Source organism: Strigops habroptila, chromosome 4 (assembly GCF_004027225.2).
Source record: "Strigops habroptila isolate Jane chromosome 4, bStrHab1.2.pri, whole genome shotgun sequence".
NCBI classification, from domain to species: domain Eukaryota; kingdom Metazoa; phylum Chordata; class Aves; order Psittaciformes; family Psittacidae; genus Strigops; species Strigops habroptila.
The window spans coordinates 28,310,032-28,330,897 of record NC_046358.1 but is presented as its reverse complement, the minus strand read 5'-3'; the positions used below and the strand labels follow the sequence as shown (position 1 = coordinate 28,330,897).

At 43.6% G+C, this 20,866-nt stretch overlaps 1 protein-coding gene across 1 annotated transcript in view; it reads left to right on the top strand.

Moving 5' to 3' along the window:
* LOC115606378 (ras and Rab interactor 3-like) overlaps positions 1-20,866 on the top strand; it is a 171,661-nt gene that overhangs the window by 129,805 nt on the left and 20,990 nt on the right. Inside the window, exons 21-22 of the mRNA XM_030482218.1 lie at positions 14,192-14,264; positions 17,123-17,214. Of these exons, the coding sequence (XP_030338078.1) occupies positions 14,192-14,264; positions 17,123-17,214 (165 nt within the window). The remainder of the gene's footprint in view (positions 1-14,191; positions 14,265-17,122; positions 17,215-20,866) is intronic.

Below are 20,866 nucleotides of genomic sequence, written 5' to 3'. Positions count from 1 at the left end.
AAGGCTTAGGTTTTGCATGGTGGGGAATTGGGTTTTGATGATTTCAGTTTTCCTTTGGATAAAAGTTTAAAAAATGAATCCTGCCTAAAAATGTCATTTATAGAAGTGTTACTTCTTGATTTGTGTCATGTCCTATTTCTTTGAGGACAGGCAAAGTAAAATGTAGTAGAAAAATTTCACTGTGAGCTAGCCTAACTAGAAAGACTTTTCTGCTGCGTTTTTCAAACTTGCTTGCTATTTCTAACTTATCGCTAACTCAGTGCAAAGGATGTGTTGAGAGACACAGCTTTCTGGTAGGAACAAAAATCCTCCTGATAGCTACCTTTTTTGAGTCTGCATAAAGTGGAGTAGATCTGGTGCCCTTCCAGCGCCCTTCAAAAGGAGCAGCTATAAGTCCCCTGCCATTCAAGAATCCCCTTTCCCAGCTGTACTGGGGACAAGCAGCTTTGGTTTTGCTGGCCTGCTCCTAGTATTTCCTTTCTGAGTTGACACATAAGCAATGATCTGTCTAATGTGCCCCATGGAGAGGTGTCTGTCCCTTTCTGAGAGCTGACTCCTTGTAAGGGGCTTGAAGAAGTGGGAACAAGTTCTTCTCCCTGTTACCTCAGTTCAGCTCATTAGTCCGCACAGGCTTGATGCATTCAAATGTAAACTGAAAGCTGAATTTGCTGTGACTCATATAGTTCAGATTTTGCAGAAATCCTTCCTTCCAGCTAAAATTCAGGTTGCAACCCGTCCCAGCTTACTATTTTGGAGCACCTTACCAGCTTCTTCTTGTCCTTCTCATGAGGATTCAGTGAAATCTCAGCTTCACAAGTGACACAAAGTAGGATGTGCTATCCTTAGAGGTGACATAATGGCTCTGTGCAATCTCTACAGTGATGTCCGTCTCTTATCTGCAGCTTTAAACAACAAGTTCTACTGCTCAGCTGTTTGTAAAAAGCCATTCTCATCCCATCCTACTTTTCAGATAGTATCTGAGGAGGTTTTCCCCAGTATCACAATGACAGTATGGAGGTTGCTGCCCAGCCCCTGAGATCCATATATAGATGGCCATTCAATGAAGCACAAAAAAGCAGAAGCTTCCTAGCACTGCCAAATAATGGTGGATCATTGTTTCTCTCTTTCTTTTCCCCATATCAGATCTGCTTTGCTGACGTGTGATGAAACATTTAGGGAAGTGCAGTTTTCTGAAGGGAATACCAGATTTAATTGTGATTTTTTTAAAGTGGAAATCCCCAAAGGACCCACTAGGTAAGTGGGTCAAGAAATGAAAACTCTTTCCATGTTTTCATGGGGAATTTTCACCTGTTCTGTGAAGTAGCCCTTAGAATCATAAAACAGGAGAATGAAGAGACTGAATTTTAAGTTTTCTTCTAGTTCTCCATCTTTGGTTGTAATTCCTCCAGTGACAGGTTGCCTAAGCCTGATCGCAGCAGCAGGTGTGGTAGAGATACCACAGTCAGATACCACACGGCTCAGCAGAAAGTTGAGAAACCTGGAAACTTTCAAAGCCTTGGATCATTGTGTGTTTGCTTCTCAGCCTGAAGGGCCCCTTCTTAGCCAGAACAGTGGAAATGTAGAGTGAAGGCTTGTTACAGGATTTTGACTGTTTAGAGATGTAGTGTTGGGAGATACCTCTCAAGCTCTACTGAAATCTCAACTACTTGGTGCACTTCCAGTTCTAAGAGTTGTCCTTTACTTCTGCTTCATCCAAAAATGGAGCCCTAGCCTCACATACCTCAAGAACTGAGCACCATTTCCTCAGCTGACTCCTACCCTTGGCTCTCCTCAGCAAACCAGTTGTAACCTCCAGACATGATTCTCCTTCCCCTTTATGTGTATACAGTCAGAAAGCATTCCAGTAGCATCAGGGACATTGCAGCAGTATTAGAAAGAAAAGAAACAGATGTTTAAAGTAAATGTGCATGTTTGAAGTAACATATACTGGGAGTTTGGTGCACCACTTATGCTTGTACTTTCACAGATAGTTATGAAGACACATGCCAGAGTGGTGAAGTCCTTTAATAGAAGAATGCTTTAGCACCATATACTGAGTATAATGCTTCCTATTATGCCTGGGAAGTCTTTTGAATTGTAGCTGAAAATAATTTGATTTCATGAAACCATTCTATGATTTTATGAGACGCTAGTTGACCATATACTTTTCAGAAGTCTTGCACATATGCTTTGGTGCAGAATGTGTGGTAATTGTTTTCCAAACTCTTCTGTACCAAAAAAAGAGGACGTGATTCCTTTCAGAATGTTCAAAATGGTGCTGAACAGAAGTATCTGCAATTGCACAGAGTAAAGAAGAACATACTATTCATATTACTAGAAATCTTTACAGAAATAACTATGGAATTGATTTGCCAAGTCAGGAAATTCTCAGGATCATGTCCTAAGAGGTTTGAGGCTGGCCTGATCCTGCCACAGATACCCACTCTTGTAATCATGCTCCTGCCTCCTGTCTCCCCCATTGCTGTGGCTGGCTTTGCTCACTTGGAGGTTTATTTTCCTGAGGCAGTTCACACGAGCCCACGTTGTAGAGTTGCTGTCCCTGTTCCTTATTTAAACTGTATCCATGTGGGACAACCTTCCACCAGGCGTAGATGTTCAGAAACATATCTTCCAATGTGCTGGGCCTAGGCTGAGTTAAACCCCTAAAATCAATGAGTGCACAGCTGAAGGAGGGGTTTGTAGTGAAGCTTTGTCTGTAATGTGGTTATGTTTTTTTATTATAGGAAAATGCCGAGATTTAAATTAAAACTCTGCCTGCTCTGGGTTTTAGGAAGGATGAAATCAATCAGAAAAAGGAAGAGATTATTTAAGGGCTAAGATTTCACAGTCTACTTTCTTGCCTTAATAATCCCAAATAGGTGCATTCTAATGATGTAAAAGCAAGCTTAACCTAACTCCGTCCATCATTACCAAGTTACTTCAGCCACTTCCACACTTCCATTCCTCTTTCCCAAGCACATATGAGGAAAAAAAGGATAAAAAGGGCATGTGCAGCCATTCTGACTGTCCTGTAGCGGTAACAGATGGTAATTAAACAACAGTAATCAGGTAGCAGCATATTTACAGAGGGCATTAGAGTAACATGGTGATGGACTTTGTTCATGCTTGCAGGCTTAACTCTAAGCAAAGCTGCTGAAGGCCCTGGTCTTTACAGCCCAGCCAGTCTGAGATGAGGGTTTTGAGCACTCCCAGCAGGATGGCAGAGCTCAGATGCGAGGGATACAAATTCCTGCCTGTTTCCCTGCATGGGTCAGCAGGTCCGAGTACTATGTGAGAGCAGTCACCAGGTGAGCACGCGGCAGGGAAAAGGAGGCACATTGACTAGGAATAACTCAGCAGATGCTGATAATGGACTTGCCTATTGCAGTCTGCTGGCACCCTGTGCACTATGGCCAGATATGCTCCATTATGGCAGATTTCCCTGCTTTATTTTGTTAACATTTCTTTTAACACATGTTGCTGAGGCTGGATTAGCAAATTTGGAGAACAAAGTCCTCAGTGCTAACACACATGGTCAAGTGGTATATTCCCACATGAACTGCGTTGAAGTACTTCACGGATGAGGTCATGGGAAAAAATGGAAGAACGGTTCAGTTACTTCAGCCTACTCACAATTTAGCTCCTTTAAGGAGAATGACCAGTTGTACAGATGACCTTTGGGTATGAATATTTTTGTGGAAGTGTTGGCAGCTCTTGCAATAGCTTCCTTGGTTTTGCAAGTGTTTTTGCTAACACCCTGCCTGCCGGAATCAGGAAGTAGAGTGAAGATAGATAGAATTTTTAATATCCTTTTTTTTCCCAGAAAGAGAAGTAACCCTCACAATTGCAGAGAAAAACCTGAAGATGTAACCATAAAATTTTTTAAAGACTCAGAAAACAGAAGATATTAGAAAACAACCTATAGGAAAACAATTTCCCATTTCTAAAATTAATATTAATTGCATTTGTTTTGGATTCCTTCTAAACTGGAATGGAGATGGAAAAGGTAGAAATCTGTGGTCCTGACTGATGTCAGAAACATGGGATCTTTCATTTCATAGCTAAAGTGAATGAACTGAAGTATGTGCTGATATTCATGACACTGATTTCTAAGATGAAGACATTTATTTTTGTGTAGCACTTGCTGATTTTCACAGGAGGTTTCCAAGACAGGGCTGGGTGAAGCCTTGAGCAACTTGGTTTGACCTGATGGCTGACCCTGAGCAGGGTTTGGGCTGGAGAAGACCTCCTGATAAATGCCCTATAGATGCAATTATATGTCCCTTGGCATATTGCAGAGCTGAGCTTGCTGCAGGCTGAGGTAGACTTCATCATGCGGAGTTAATAGCACTGCAAGGCTCCTGACCTGGTTTTGCACAGGTGCTAAAAGGACTTCCAGGAGTAAATGTACATCTCATCTTTCCCAAGCCAAACCTCTCGAGACTAGCTCTGGCTCACCAGAGGACCCATCAGAAAGTACATTTTTTAACTTCCGTTATCACTGTAATGGTACCATAGTTCTTTTTTAAATAGTCAATATAACTGAAATGGTTGGCTTCCTTGAGTGGAAACCCAGCATGAAAAGCAGGGTAGGACTATAACTCTGATTTCCTTTGAATAGATGTGAGGCTAAACCTGACATTACAGAGTGAAAAGATCAAGTTTTGTTTTTCAGTTTGTTTTTTTTTTTTATACTCTATGTTACTATTCATCGGTAAAGCAAAGAAAGAGCGGACTGCCTTGGCAACCACCTCATGAACTGTCCTGGAAGTCTATCAGACAGGAACATAACTAAGCATCTTCAGCTTCAGGTTTGCTGTAGAATCTGGTTTTACTGAATATATATATATACACATATATATCTATAAGGCAAAACCATCAATAACTAGTAGTTAGGTACTGCAGCCTCATGAGCACAAGTAGATGGAAAAGGGTGTGGGCAGTGACCCTAGGAGAGGCTGGAGCCAGGTTTTAGGTGAGCTCAGGCTGTAACTTTGTGCTGACGCTGCTGCCACGAGAAGCGCTCTTGCCATTCCTCATCTGCTGTCCACATGCGTCCATGCCCTTATGCCCTTCTGGTCCCTATCTTCCTCTTCCTCATGCAGGTTGTGACTGGGAAGAAGTGATCAGTGCAGTCATGGGAGTGTGAAAGCTGGACAGTGTGGTGTGGAAATGCTTCCTTAGAGGTGCTACCATGTGCTGTGTTGTGTGAAATTGCCTGGAAAGGAAAAGAAAGTAATATGGGGGTGGAGAGGCAGCTGGTGACTTTGGGAAGGTGGGGTGGCATACTGGAGACATAGGTCTGGAAACAGGGTGGAGAGGGTCAGTAGGCAGCCAAGGATGGGGTCACATCCTGTAGTGCTGGATGATGCATGAGACTCCAAGATGCTCTGGGCCAAGCCAAAAGGAGGCTGCCCAGAGCCTAGCAGAGCTGCCTTGTGGTGCAAGGAGAGGAAGCTGCAGCTAACCTCCTCAAAGCAGAGCATCACAGGCAGTGTGCCAAGGAGCTGCCCCTTCTCCTCCCTTCAGAGCTGGATTCAGATGAATTTTCCCAAAGAAGTCAGTGTCGTTGCACCTATTACATAGGCTGAGAGCTGAGGCACAGCTTGCTGATGGGGCTCAGCCAGCTGTGCACTGCTGGCCCTGAACAAGCCCAGCTCCCGACCAGCACTGTATTTACTGGGCTGCAGAGAGACCCTTTGCCTGCCAAGCATTTGACTTTGTTCAGCACTGAGGTACCAACACTACTATTCAGACTTTTTTGTATGCTTTCTGTATAGGCTGACAGGCAACTCTGCTGTCATACTGTGCGGGAAGCCAATTTTTCCCATTTATTTCAGAAGAATGTTTTCCTTTATTATTGCGTGATTGAGTGTGTGATTGAGGCAAAGTAGGAAACTGTTGTCAGCTCCGGGCCTGAATGGCCTGAAAAAAGCAGAATGTGCTGGAAAAAAATAACAGAGTTATCAAAGCCCTTGGGAGAGAAGATCCCTCTTCCCTTCTTTTGCCCAAAATGGCTGATTCCATCTCAATTAAGCAAATCAGACATTTCAGCAGCAGAACTTGTCCAAGACTACTTTTTTCAAGGATTAACCAGTCAGTGAATAGAAGTTTGTGTATTTTTAGCAAAGGAGGCAGGAAAAGCTGAATATGTAGTTAACCTTAAGGTTCAAATTTTAAGCAGTTTAATTGCATATAGGGAGGCCTCTGGGCATGCAGGCTAGCATCCTATTTTTGTGTAGTAAATTACTCCTGTTCAGTGCAGCAGACACCTTACTATTAAGTAGAGTAGACCGACGAATGTTATCTTTTAATGCGGTTCCTGTTGCCACCGATGGTGTGCCTGTGTGACAGCTGTGAAGATGTAGAGCTACCCCGGTTATCTTCAGATCAGCCTCGCTCAGACGCAGATAACAATCTCCCTGCATCACCCAGGCTCAGCATGGGCTAATTTACCCTGTTTATGCATGTTTCTCATTAGCGAGAAAAGTCTGCCGTCACCTACACAGCTTCTCAGCGTGAAAAACCTACCATTAAGCAAGTTCATGCCGTGGCACAGGATAACCAGGCAGCTCTGCCCCATTCCTAGCCTCCAGCCCAAGGAGTGCTGTTTTGTTGCTGTTTTCTGCTGGATCTCATCTGCCTTCGCAGGCAGAGCAAGGCCAAAGGCCACCTCTGCGTGGGCTGTTACAAGGGCACAGGAGACGTTATCATTGTCTGGTCTAGTGTCTGTGGTTCGATTGCAGATAGAAACTGAATGATTTCTAGCCCCTGAAGGATGTCTAATCTAGACATCTTCCCAAGCTCAGTCTGCCTGCCAACGATGAGTTCTCCATTATCCCCATCATTATTAACCCTGAAAACTGAGTTAATATCAAGGAGTTCCCACTCAGGCGACTACTCTGAAATAGGAGCCCAGGGTCTTTATTTGGCAAGAACAGAGACCGAGGGCTTAGGGGATATTGTAAAACATGGTTGGTATGAGGACACATTTTATAACCTGTTGTGCAAGTTCATAATTTCTCTTCTAAACGTAGACATGCACAAGGAAAGCAGAAAGTCTCACCAATTCCTGCTTATTTGAGTGAGTTCCACATCACTTTAGTGCACTGCTTATTTTAAAACATAAAGCACTTTTAAAAGGTGAGGCAGGTGTGCAGCTGCTTTTTCAAGAGGTAACAGTGCTGGGTTTCTGTGTGGTTTACAAGTTGTGTTGGAAACATTCTGGTTGCTTATAGCCGGTGGGGTGTCCTTCTTTTTCTTTTTTTAAACTCTCATCCTGAAGAGTTACTGCCCTCTCTCCATGCAAACATTTTAATTTTTACTTTAGGCTCTAAACTGATAGGATTGTAGGGAAAGCTTGATGGAAAGAAGCCCTCAGGGTCTTGTCAGCTTTGTTAATCCTCACTTTGGCTTTTTTTGCCTTATTTTTCAGTCTCAAGAGGCATAATGCAAAATCTGTGTGTAATCAGAGCTAGAGACTGTGCATGCTTTTCTAGGATAATATTGTCTTACCCTACTCTGCTTAGTACCTTGAACATAACCCAAAAAGCTTACTGGTTTTAAAACAACTATTCTAAATCAGTACTCATAATACCAGTGCCCTTGTCTCAGTGGCTAAACTGGAAAAAATTATTATTTTTGCCCTTGGACAGTGTTTGCTACCTGAAGATCTTAAAGAGCTTAGTAAACAAGAGTTTAGACTTGTAGATGAGGTAAATAAGATACTGCTCAAAGTAAAATGAGGGCAGTAAGGACCTCATACTTTAACCTTTGAGTGGGACCCTCACAGCCAGTGAGAGTGCAATCTACCCTACTCAGAGGAGTGAGAATCAGAACGCCTTCCACCAGGTTGGCAACTAGGTGTGATTACAATATCTCAGAAGCAGAAAGATCATTTTTAGGTTTTATTGCCCACCCTATTGACGTCTGCCATTTCCGAGTGGGTTAGTCCCTTTCATCACTTACCTTTGGAAAGTGGTGTCTTTCTTCCTGGAAGTCTCTCACACAGAATGCGGTTCTGGGTACCAGATGACTTCCCTTAAAATGCTCAGAAAACTTCCTTTTTCTATATGATTAACCTTAGTTCTCTGGTATTTCATGATGTATCTCATAGCCAGAGAAATAAGCTTTTCAAAGTAAATGGAAAAAATTGTTCTTGATAAAATACGTTGGGATTATAGCATATATTTATATATTTGCATATATTATGTATTTTTATATATAGCATATATATTAGCATATATTGTTTTTCACATAAGGATTGATTCTCCAGATTATCTATATGACCTGGAAATTGTTGCTAAGAACTAAACCCCCAGAATTTCAAATCAGAGTATAATTCCCTGTTACATGAGGCACAGGGGAGACTGTTTATATATCTGAAAGCTTTGAATACTTCACAAACTTTTAACAAAGAAATTTGCCTTTTGAGAGCAACTTGCAAATATCTATATTCAGTTTGTCTTGTCAGTCCTGACAGTTTGAGTCACTTTGCTGGGCAGAATCAATCTTGTACTGCCATTGTAATGTATGATGGATGCTGAATTACGTGTGAAAATGTGACTTCTCCAGCAAGGATCCCACAGTGCTCAACTGCTTACATCAGGGACCACACCAATTGAACATGTCACCCTACTCCTCTTAGTGTCCTTTGGGAGCCCTCTTTGCCCTCAGTATTTCAGGAAGGCCATGTTTTCCCCCTCATCCCTACTGTGTAAGAGCAAGAAAACAGACCCAGTGTGGCTACATCTAAAACTCCAGCTAAACCTCCTGTTGCCATCTAGTCCTGGGAAGTAGTCCTGGATCTCCCAGCTTCTGTGCAAACAGGTATGGAATTTCCACAGACTTTAAGGTGTTTATTCGAGCAGTGAAAAGGAGATTGCAGGGTGAGGATGTGACAAGAAAGGCAAGTGCTTTGAAACTGAACAGCCATTCTCCAGACTGTCCTCTGCTCTTATTCCCTGAAATGGCTGGGAGTGGCCACAGGCCTGCCAGGGCCGTTCACATGGATACCTGTAAGGAAAGCACTGACGAGCTGTGACACTTTTCTTTCTGCTGGGGTAGCTGTGCTTCAAGTACCCTTGAGAGCCACCCTCTCAATCCCTTCTGAAACGCTAATCGCAGTAAGGAGGAAACAGAGCAGCGAAATGACTGTAACACACTTCTGCTAGAGCATTCTGCAGCAGAGGCAGCGAGACCAGGTGGCAGCACGATTTTATGCTGAACTAAAGACATAAAATCTAAGTGGACACCAAGGTGCTGCCCATCTGCTTGGGTGAATGCGGATGAGCCAAAGTACAGTGGAGCAGCCAAGACTCCTGCGGCTGTTAGATGTGAGGATGGCCTTTTTTCTTGGTACCAGGAGATACGCATGGTGCCCAGGGAAACAGTTAACTCTGCTGAGTGTCCCCTCCAATCAATCCCAGCATGAGAAGAGTGTAAAAGCCCATGGTTTGCATCTTCTTTAATGGCATTAATTTAGTTCTGCAAAATACAATTAAATATTGTGAAAAACATCATTTAAAAATAGATTTCTCTTACACTCTAGAACCAAGCTCATTAACACCTTATCACTTCCGTAATTCATTAGTTTCAATTTCCCAGGAACTGCCACCAGCAGTGATTTTTTCATCGTGGCCAGAAAGATTAAACTCTGTAGGAAGCCGTAAAATTGAAATCCTGTGAGAAAGCATGAATTGGAGGCACAACAAAGGTCTTTTTGGTGGAAGTCTAAACCAGGGAAGTTTCTGCCCTTGATGAGCAGAAGAAGCCAGAAAAAACTGACAGTTTCATGAAAGAATCCCCAGGAAAGACAAGAAAGACAAAACAGACCTGCATTGCCCAAGATAGTCTAGAACTGTGCAACTAAAAGGAAACTACAGTTTGGACAGAAGATGGAAGAAGCAGAGGCATCAGATTACAGAAGAAATAAAAAGGCCTTGAGAAGAGAAAACAGATAAACAGTGACAGTGTTCGACAAGAACATAGCACTTGAAGGTCCTACAGTACCATACAGAAGGTCATCAAAAAGTAATACTTGAAACATTAGGACAGATAATAGGAACTTTCAAACAAACAGAGCTGTTGCTCTGTCTTTTTGTTGCTGAAAGACACTGTAAACACCCTAAGGACTTCTATCAATGTAATCTAAATTTCCTTCTAGCCAGCTAACACTCTTTCTCTTAATACCACCACCAGCCTAGTGCATGAATAAGGGCCAGAAGGAGATTTGCGTGTGCTCAGGGAACTGAAGTTATACTCTTAACAGGAGTTATAATCTTAAATCTTACAATAGAAATAGAAAAGTGGAATCACACCCATGATGACAACTCTCACAGTTCGCCAGAATCTGGAAAGATAAGAGCATCTCAAGCACATCCAAGCAGGACTTCTGAGGATGGTTGTGTTCTCAGCAATTCTCTGTCAACACAACTGCTGCAGAATAAGGAATTCATATCTTTGAATTCAGATGTCTCTGAAGGATTACACAGATATCAAAAACAGTGAATAAGACTAACAGCACCATTAGAGAAGGAGAAGCTGTAGTAATTGGGTCCTGTGAGCCTATGTAAGCAGTAAGAAGATGGAAACTGGTTGTTTGTCCATGTGACCAGAACAACGGAACTAGCAAATACAACTCTGTGGGGAAGAATCAAAGAGGAAAGGAAGGCAGAATGCCCAGGGACAGTGTGACTCAACAACATCAGCATCTGGGTGGAGAAATGGTGGGGAGATTTAAAGAGTAAAGAAAATATGAGGACAGATTCCAGTCAGTGTCTAAAGATGATACTCCTCAGAGCATGTTGGTATAGTAAAAGGAAAATTATAAATATTTATAGCATTTCATAACTTGTCTATGTCCTCTTCACTTATGGAGTTGCACAAAGGACACAATACAGAGTATGGTCCACAATGAACCATTATTTGTGTTCCTAACGCTCCCATCACCCATAACATTTTTTTTCCAATTACTTATAAATATCTTTGTTTCAGATTGCTCAAAATTGCCCATTGCTCTACACATTTCTCCTTTTATTTCCTGAAGGTGACTTTTTTCTGTGGGCTTCTAAATATCAGGTAAAACTCAGTATTCTGTGGCAATATGTTTGGCTCTCAGAGCCCAGCCTATTTTTGATATTGCTTTTGATCATATTAACAGCCTGCCGCTGTTCTGGTGAGACGCAGAGATTTCCTTGCTCTTCAGGTGCCCTGGGTGTAGTTTTATGAGCCCAAGAAAGGTGAATTTTGTCTCTGCAGTTTTCAGCAGGATTACAGTGGTCTGGCAGAAAAGTGTCTGCTTGTAGCTTTTGCACAAGTCATAAGTTCTTATAAATGGCCACATTATGATCCCTCCCTGAGCAGCAGAGCTCATGTCAGTGAAATGTCCCCAGCTGTCCGTGGCGCATCCACGGCCAGAGAAAAGCACCTCTTCCTGGCTCTCTACTCAGAGCAGGGTGCCTTGAGGGCAATAACGTTACTGGGGAAGGGATATACTGTCCCCAACAGTCAACAGAACTCTTTTAGCGGTACAAACTTGCTCTTTGCTGCATCTTTCCAAGAATCAGAAACATGCCACCCAAGAGCAAGGCAGCAAGAAGCACTGCTTATCAGTGATGCTTGCTGGCAGTCAACAGGCGACTAGATAAAAACAGGTTAAGGAAAAAGTGTTACAGTTTCTCCCAAGGAAGACGTTCCCCACAGGATTTTGCAAGGCTTTCCTCATGGGTGCTGTGCTGGAAGCAGGTCCAAGTGGCCACAGCAGCCCTGCGCAGGCTGCTTGACACTGTCAATGTTCAGAATAAATTTTGGGCAGCATATTGGTCCCAATGGTGCTAGTACCTTGAGTAATGATCTAAGGCAGTGTTTTTCTATTCTTACTTGCTTGCAGGCCCCCTAAAAATGTCCCAGCAGAGCTGTGGGTCTCTGTACGGTGAATCCCAGACTGCTGAAAAATACGCTTGATTTTGTTACCTTCTGTGACCTCTCAGAGCAGACCAGTTTCTATATACTACCTGCTGAAAATTCCCGTCCTTAAGTTCCAGTGGGTTTTGTACCTAGACTGCTTTAGCTATATCATTCCTCTTGATCTGTGGTGGTTTATGCTATTCAACTGTATATGGGAGGAGAAGTAGCTGTAGGGTGACAAGGCACTTCTGTGTGGATACTCCTGACGCTGAGGGGCTTGGACTAATATTCTTTTGTCTAAAATTCAACCTCTCAAACGGCAGAGCTTCCTGGCACAGAACCAATTATTACTCCCCATCCAAGTGATCTGCTCGTGTATGTAAACATGTACGGGTGCAGCCTGCTCTCTTATGTACACCTGCAACTCGGATACCAAAGTGAACATGTGGTTCTTAGCAGAAAAGGAGTCCTTAAAACTGTCGTCTGCACAAAGGGCTTTAGTTAATTGTTGGAGATTCAAGTGAGTTCAGACTCTTGGGTTTTGGTTCATTCTCTGGAATAGCACTGGGTTTTGTCTTTATTTTGGTTTCCTGTGTCAGAGCTGCAAAGCAGATGGATTTCAAACTACAGAAATTGTTCATTGTAGATTTTTAATGAAAATCCCTGACTGAAACATGATTCATATTATGGAAAAAGAAAAAACTTGCCAAACATGTATTTTTCCAGTTGTGGGAGAAAAGTAAGAGAAAGGAATTGTTTTGCTTGAAATATGTTTTAAATTCCGCGTTGCAGTCTGGTATCAGCACACACACTGAGGTTGATCTATTTGCACTTATCCAACACAAACTAATGTCAGGAATGACTTCTGAGAATTACATGTGCTTTGCCTCTTTAAAAATTGCCTACATTGGCGTACTCAGGCCAAAACAGTGACCTGACGGCCTGGGCTAGAACAAAGGGAGAAGTAAAAGGAGGAAATTCCATGTTTGGGGAATGAACTGTGAAGCTGAACCAGAGACAAGCTCGAGCATTTCCTTCCAGTGGGATTCTCTGCTGGCTGGAGAACAAGAGCCAGTGCATGCAGCCTAGGGAGAGGAGAGCCAGGCAGATGCCTCCCTCCCGCAGGTGCTGGAGGGCCTGCTTTTGGAGGAGCTAACAACCAGGCAGGCAGGGCAAGGAGCTGGACACGTTTCACAGGGCTCTGTGTGAATCATGGCAGACCATGAAGCTGAATCGCGATAGCTGAGCTTCGTGTCCACAGCTCTGAACCATGGCCTAGAAAACAGAGCGAAGGAAGATACAGAGCAGCTGCGGGCACAGCTGTGTGGCACGAGCCAGTGCTGCTGCTGGAGGACCCCCAGTGCGCTCCTGTGGCAGGAACAGGGCAGCTCTGGGGATCCAGTTTTCCACTACCAGAACCCACTGCAGATTTCCTCAGATTTGTCATCTCTGTGATGGTGTGTTTTGTATGTAGAAGCACAGACAATTTGTGAGACCATAAAGCTAAAGCAAAGATGGACACTTTTCTCCTGCAGATCCATCTCTTTTTCTCTGCCTTGGGTTATTGATCAATACGAAATTTTCTCCACCAGCTGGTGGGTTTTTTTTCTATCTTAGCAGTCAAAAACTCTGTAATACATGTAAGGTTTGGGCTACGCAATACCATAGCATGCTGTTATAAAGGAGGTCATCTTGAAGAGCTCTGCAATGTGGTGTAGATTGTATTTTGGCACTTAAAGGAAAGTGCTGTATAACACAATGAAGGGATAAGACAGGGGAGATACAAATAGGCTGTGCTCATGCTGCCTGTGTGACCCAGGTCAGAGCCCACACACATAGTAGTAAGATAATGATTTCTACTTTTTTTCTTCAAAGCACTTTGTCCATCCGGACCAAACCAGATTCCAGCATGGAGAGTCACAAGGTCAGCCCCATATGTATTGCAGATATGCACACCCTTAGAGACAGATGGGTTTGTTATGAAGAACTCTTTAGCTGTGACCTGGGGTTTTTTCTTCCCATTGTTTCTATTACTGTCACAACAGTCTGATGTCTTGACCTAACCGTTCAGAGAGCTAGGCTAGGACATTTCTTCTGTAGTGTTTCTTTCCCCAAAGAATCTCACTGTGGCTGTCTGAAGCCAATTCTTTATGCTTCTTCATATTAGTCCATGCAGATACTGGACAATCACAGAATACAAGATATGTGAGCCAAACCCACTGCCTTTTTTACTGTACAGCTCAAAGAAAACAGTTGCTGACTGTCCTTTTTTGTTTTTCATCAGTCCTATACCTGGAAGGATCTGTCCTTGTATTTGAGGATGTCTTCAAACTGGTTGCCTTCTACTGTGTCAGTAGGTGAGTTGGAGTCATTGCTTCCATGGAGGGGTTGCTTCATTTTGCCCTCTGGAGTGCCTTCCACCAGTATCCAGTCACAGCCCCCGCTGTTTCTTCCCATCTCCTCTAACTTGCCAGACGAGGAGGTATTTCAGATGCTGGTATCTACAGTGGGGCCAGATCACCCAGTTTCTAGCCAGGCACACCATAACCACGAATGTCCCTGAAGCTGCATTCTTTGTCTGAGGAAGGTCTGTAGGGCTGCACCCACAAATGACTGAGGCTAGGAGGGCAGGGAGGAAAATGGGTCGTGGATTAACCATCTCTTATTTAAAGCAGCTTTAAGCATCCACACATACCTGGCAGCACATTAGTAAGCCTGCTAATGGACTGTTGGCTGTGGGAGACTCAGAGCACTTAGTCACCTGTGGAGAATCTGTCAAGCAGAGTAGTCCTGAAACAATTTATTTCTTTAGCCAAAATTTAAAAATACAATAAAGCAATAAAAAGAGACATTGCTTGTTTGCTCAGTGCAGAAATGCTAAACCTAATGGGCATAGACATGAGACAGACCTGTAAGGTCATTTTCATTAGAGCAAGGTCTGATCAGCACTGATGAGTCCCTCTGTGTAATTAAATCCTTGTGCCTCTTCTGCCTGCAGTCTCCTCTCATCTGTGTTTGTGCCAAGCACACTGCAGCGATACCTCCACAACCTGCTTACCCTACTCCTGCTGCAGCAGGCCTGGTTTTGAGCTGGATGTAAACATTTGGCCTCCCCTATATAAACTTCGATGACTCTTAAAGTAGTTACTTCCATTTAAGAGGTGAAAGCAGATTCGGGATATGTTTACAAGGCAGTTGTGTTAGTGACTTGGTTAGGTCACATAGCAGGAACAGTCTATCTATGGCGTGATCCAGCGTGCCGCAGCTTACCCAACCAGTAATATTTGCACTATTTTGAGAGCTGCTTCTGCAGCCGGCTGAGTTTAGTGCTGCTGGGCCAGGACTCCTACCCAGACACAAGGAACTCTGTCTCACCCTTCTCAATGAAAGGACAACCATCTAAATGTGTATAGACTCTATAGAATGGGCTTAAATGAACCCCTGGACCCATATAAAGATTTCTGTGTCACCAAAGCGAAGAAGAGCCCAAATGCAAACAAGAATTGGGCGTTTCTAGTCAATGGCCATTGGGAGGGAAAATATGCTCACTTCTGCTTTCCTGCAGGTGGTTCATGTGATTTCTCAGGTCTCTGTCAAAAGACAAGGAAAATAGGGAATCATTTTCTGAGAGAAGCAGGTAATAAAAAGGCTGCTTAGGCACTGACCTACCATTTACTGGCAGCTTGTAGGAGGTCTCCGTGATGATGCATGGAAAGGCCTATTCTCAAGGCTGTAGTAAACAGTGATCTATAGAGAGCTGGAAACGGATTATCAGGGCTGGCAGGCTCTTCTCAAAAGACAGTCTGGCCTGGCTAGATTACCTTAGATCACCAAAATAACACCTGTAGGTAATAGGTGACTTGGTGGCTTGTCTGCAGGCTGCTGCCCCATGAATAAAACCAGGTTTTTTCTATTAGGCTGATGTCTTCATGTTTCCTGATTTTTAGATGTATTTTTCTGAGGGAAAAAAAAAAATAAGGAAAAGAAGTGTACTACTGATGCATGTAACAAATATAACAATAACAAACAAAGAAAGCAGAATGTCCATGGACCCTCTTCCTCTTTTAAACCTGATATTTGTCATGACAAAATAATAATCCTCGGATCACATCAGTTTATGTCAAACAATGTGACAACAGGGTGCTCAGTGGTGCACAGAGAACCCAAGGAGTACACCTTGGTGCATCAGTAAGACATGGATCTGTCAATAAGGACAAAAGTAGCACCCCTGCGTTTATCTGTCAATAAATCAGTCCTCCCCAGGTCTGCAGTCATGTGCCTTTTTGGGGTGCGCGTTCGTGTAGCGGAGACCACCTACTCACAAGGCCAGCTGTTTCTAGAATAATTTCCTGCATCTTGCAGAGCATTTTGTTAAACTTTTTAATGTGTAAAATGATCCTACACCATTCCTTGCTACCTTTTAGGGACTATTATTTTGGTCTTTCTAGTCATCATTAGAATGGGAATTGACATAGGAACAGGTTTAGCAAATTATTATTTGAAACTTAGGGTGTGTTTCAGTGAAACCCTACTAATGACCTCTGAGAAACTGCGTCTTTTTTTTAGCAAAAATACAACATCTTTCCATAAACCAGGCAGTCAGAAGTCTGAGAGTAGAGAGTAGAGAGATATATGTGTTTTCTCAGTGTCATGCAGCACTCCATCATTGTCTGTCACTTCACACAGGGGCTACCGTTCCCCAGGAGGTGTCTTCCTTCCATAACCCTGCTGTGTCTTGCCATGTCCCCATACTTTATACTTACAGTGATTTTTAAAAGAGGAAGCAGGGTGGGAAGAGAGTGGTAAACAGAAAGAAAACAGACTGCAGAGCCCCTCCACACCAAAAAGAATGGCTTTTCTAATTACAATAATTACCATTTGCACACCTCAATTTTCATGGGAAATATTTCAACCCTTGTGGCTTCCTCTGAGGTGAGAGGTGTTCCTGCTGTTCCTGGAGGAGGAAGCCAGGATCCAGTCATTAAGCCAGTGGCACGGCATGAAGCATCACCACAGTAGCTCTTGTGAAATCAGAGCAACCCAGGCTGGCACATGCCTTATAGGGCATGAGATCTTCCCATGACAGCATCCAGGACTTTGCAGAAGAGGGCTGAAATTGTGACTCAATCATGAGAACCAAAAGTAAAATCTGGGGTTTCTAACAATTGTAGGGTTTATTCTTTCGTTTTTTTTTTCACTGTGTTTCTTTTTACAGGGATTTGCTACCCTTCACCCTGAAGCTACCACAAGCAATATTAGAAGCCAGTAGCTTTCAAGACCTTGAAATTATCTCTAGTCTGGGGATAGGTAAGTCCCTCAAAGCAGCCAGAGTTTCACTCAAACTTGTGAGAACCATGGTGCTTCGCAACTGGAGAATAGATGAACTGTTGTCTTCAGAAGAGATGAGGAGGCCTGAATGCAAGAAGGAAGGTGTTCACGGTCTTTATGTTTATAGCAGCACGCTGAAAACTGCCGCTTGCCCCATTGGACATAAACCTCCGCTGGGACTTCTGTGCAGGGGTGGGACCTACAGTCTCAGTTTATAAGCTGAGGCTTCCAACAACTGAAGCGCAGCACAGCCTCTCATGATAACTTACACACATTGGAAGGAGTTGGCATCTGAGTGTATGAAAAAAGGAAAATAGCTTTGCAGTTTCCCCTTCTGATGTGTGGGGGCAATGCTGATGGAAATGACATTTCTGAGTTTTGATATTTCTGCTTTCTCTTGCAGGATTTCTAGTTGGTAGAGGAATGTGTAGTGTCCCAGCATGTTCTCTCGCCTCACACTAATCAGATAAAAAAGGAATGTTATTTTTAGTGACAGCACCAAACGAGCAAATTTTAGATTAGATGTGTAAAGTTACAGAGTTGGGAAATGCAGTTCTGTTAACTAAAGGAGGTCACCTTCCTATTCCTTCCTATTTAACACACTCTACTTGAGACAGGTATTACAGTTAGCCACCCTCACACTGCTTTGCTTTTCAGTTTTCTCTCAGCTATTGAAAACAGCCAAACAATGGTGAAAGCTGAATTTAGCTCACTCAGAGATACTCACTCGAGCACCATGGGGATTTAGGGATCTATTTCTGGATCTTCTGCATTATACCTCCCAGAAGGCATGGGAAAACCCTGCTGGTTTCAGTTCAAGAAGCTTTGTTGAATTTGACTAATGATTTGCCTCTAACACTTTCAGCATCCTCTATTTTGAATATGTTCCCATTTGTCAAAGCATCCTTGAGTATGGGTGTCTAGCCAGCACTTACTGCTTAAAGAAAAGTACTTTGCAAGTTGAGATAGCAAGTTGCAAACTTATTATTAATTTTATTATAGTTAAAAGTGTAAAAATTTTGGGTTAAAATGTAAGAAGCGTGTCATAATTCTCCAACCCTCACCTAATTTAAGCCAGCAGGGTTGATCCTGACTCAGGTAACAGTCTCCAGCAGCTTCTGAAAGGAAGGATTAACTAAAGCACAAGAACCAAAACAATGTTGGCTGTTGTCTTCTTCCTTCTCTCCTGTACACTGGTGGTCATAAGAATCGTGATGCTTGGAGGTTTGCTTGTCACAGTACATTGTATGCCAGGAAACTTTCTGACAAGAGAAGAAAACGTGCTGTTCTGTAAAGATTTCCTGGGAAACGATGTTAGCTTCTTGGAGTGCCATGCTGTCACAGCAAAGTCAAACAGTAATGAAGTAATGTGTGATACTGTTTACTGCTTCCTGGAACAAAATTTCATGAGTACAAATGAGCACACAAACAATAAGTGCCACCTGAAGTGGCAGTCCCAAACGAAATCTAGCATTGTTTGAAATTGGTATGTTGCTTTTCATTTATTTCAAAGCAATATGTTTTTTGAGGGGGTAGAAGTAAGATGTCTACCAGCAAGCTGGTTTGTCCCACAAAGGATCTGGCTGTTATATATGTTGTCATAGAGGATGTACTGCAAGCCCTCTAGTCCTGACCTTGCTGGTACAGAAGGCATTTTAGCTGAATAATTACCATTGCACAAAGAGCACATACCAAGTCTCAAATAACTGCTTAATTATCCCTCCCAGAGTATAAGCTAAGGGAAGAGCCAGGATAGCAATGGGAGATGATCAAACTGCCCTTCTTGCGGTATGAAACAGTGTGGCTGCATTGGGAAACACTCTCATGGGCAAGGTGTCCCTGCCCATGGCAGGGGGGTTGGAACTAGATGATCTTAAGGTCCTTTCCAACCCTTACGATTCTATGATTCTATGATTCTCTCTGAAGCAGCTGTGTCGCGCTTTGGTACAACCACCTCATCTGGTCCTTCACAGTCCAAGTGGAGCATTACATTTTCACCACAGTGTCTTATCCTGATCACTGCTGAGAAAAATAACCAACTTCCCTTTTGTAGGTTGGTTTACTCACCATTTCCTCAGCCCATGAGGCTCCACAGACTATTTTCAGACTTAACCAAGCAACTTCCACTGTCCTGCACACAGGACAGTAGAATTGGAGTTCTGATACCCAGTAGAGTTGGAGTTTTTAAAGGAAATTGTACCCCACACAGTCTCAGACATGAGGGGGCTAGCAGTGTGATGCTATTATGTGCAGTTGCAACTGCATGTCTATGCGAGAATTCTGTTGTCAAGAGTGCTGTTGTTCCTGGCAACACTTTTATTTTAAGCTTCTTTGTTCTCGTCCCTCTCATAGTAGGAAATCAGGGAATAAACCCGTTCTAACCTCAGCCTCCCTGAAAAAACATGCTGACATGCTTATAAAGGTGAATTAGCCATGGACAATAGCCTAGGCTGCAGGAGGCTAAACTGGCAATTTTGACCTGATAGGAATGACCATTCTTTTAGTTCACCTGTGCATGGCTTACTCTGTGCCTGTGTTATGGAAATGCTTGGTTAGAGGGAGCGGGAGGGCAGTGAGGAGTTACCCTGCCTGTCCTGCTCTGCCTGCAGTACTTGCACCCACTGCGGGGAAAAGAATAGTCCCTCTCTCTGGGGCAGCTGGCTGTGACCCCAGGGACCACATTGCTGGCAGAGGGAGGCAAGGCCAGCAATGGACTCAGGGCACCGAGGGAGCAAGGCAGTGTCCTGCAGAGAGCAAGTCATGGCAGCAGCAGAAAGAAGATGGCTTTTCCAGCAATGGTGTGGAGCTGTCTGGAGGCAGGAAGTCATCAAAAGTCACAACTGCACCGGGGAGCAAAACAGGAAGAAGTGGCCTGTCTTTGGGGATGCAGTAGGCAAGGGAGAGATTTTATCTGATGTACTTCACCCCTGAGTTCTGCATTGGCTTTATCTGAAGAGTTTCTTTCCTCTGAGTTCTACTATGACCTCCCTAACTGGAACTCCCCTTGAGCTTTTCTGGGCTGCTGGTATTTAGGAAGAAACACAGGCAGTCACTGCCCAGAGCTCTGGCCAGCTCAGCCCTGTGCCCGCCGTGTGCAGTCTGGGGCTACACTGTGCAGCCAACTGGAGAATGGAGTCCTGGCAAGGCACAGCTCAAGGCACCGTCCTGAGAGCTGTACCATGTGCTCAGCACTGAGGGTCATCCCACACATGTGCAGCCACATCTAGTCCCTCTTGACTCAGCAGGTGATATTTTTGCAGTGAGACAGGTTTGGAACCAAGCAGAGGGCATGGTTCGGGTGCTGTGTGGCAGCCCCATTTGTGTCCTCTGTAAGTCCACCCAGAAGAGTGTGCCATCAGTGTCAGCTCTGGGTCCAGGGACCAAGCATGCTGAAATAGTTCTTTAATTACCTGCATCCTTGTGTTTCGAGGATTTTCCATCTTCCCCTTGTCCCAAAATCTGTGGGCATCATCCTCACCAAGTGAATACCCTCAGAGGTTTATACCCTTTTCCTTGGTCAGAACAAATGGGGTTTGCAGGATCCTGTTTCCTGACGCTTCCAATAGTGGACCCTGGATTAGCAGCTCTAAGAGTGGCTGAAAGCAATCACACTGGTAAGGCAAGCAGGTTT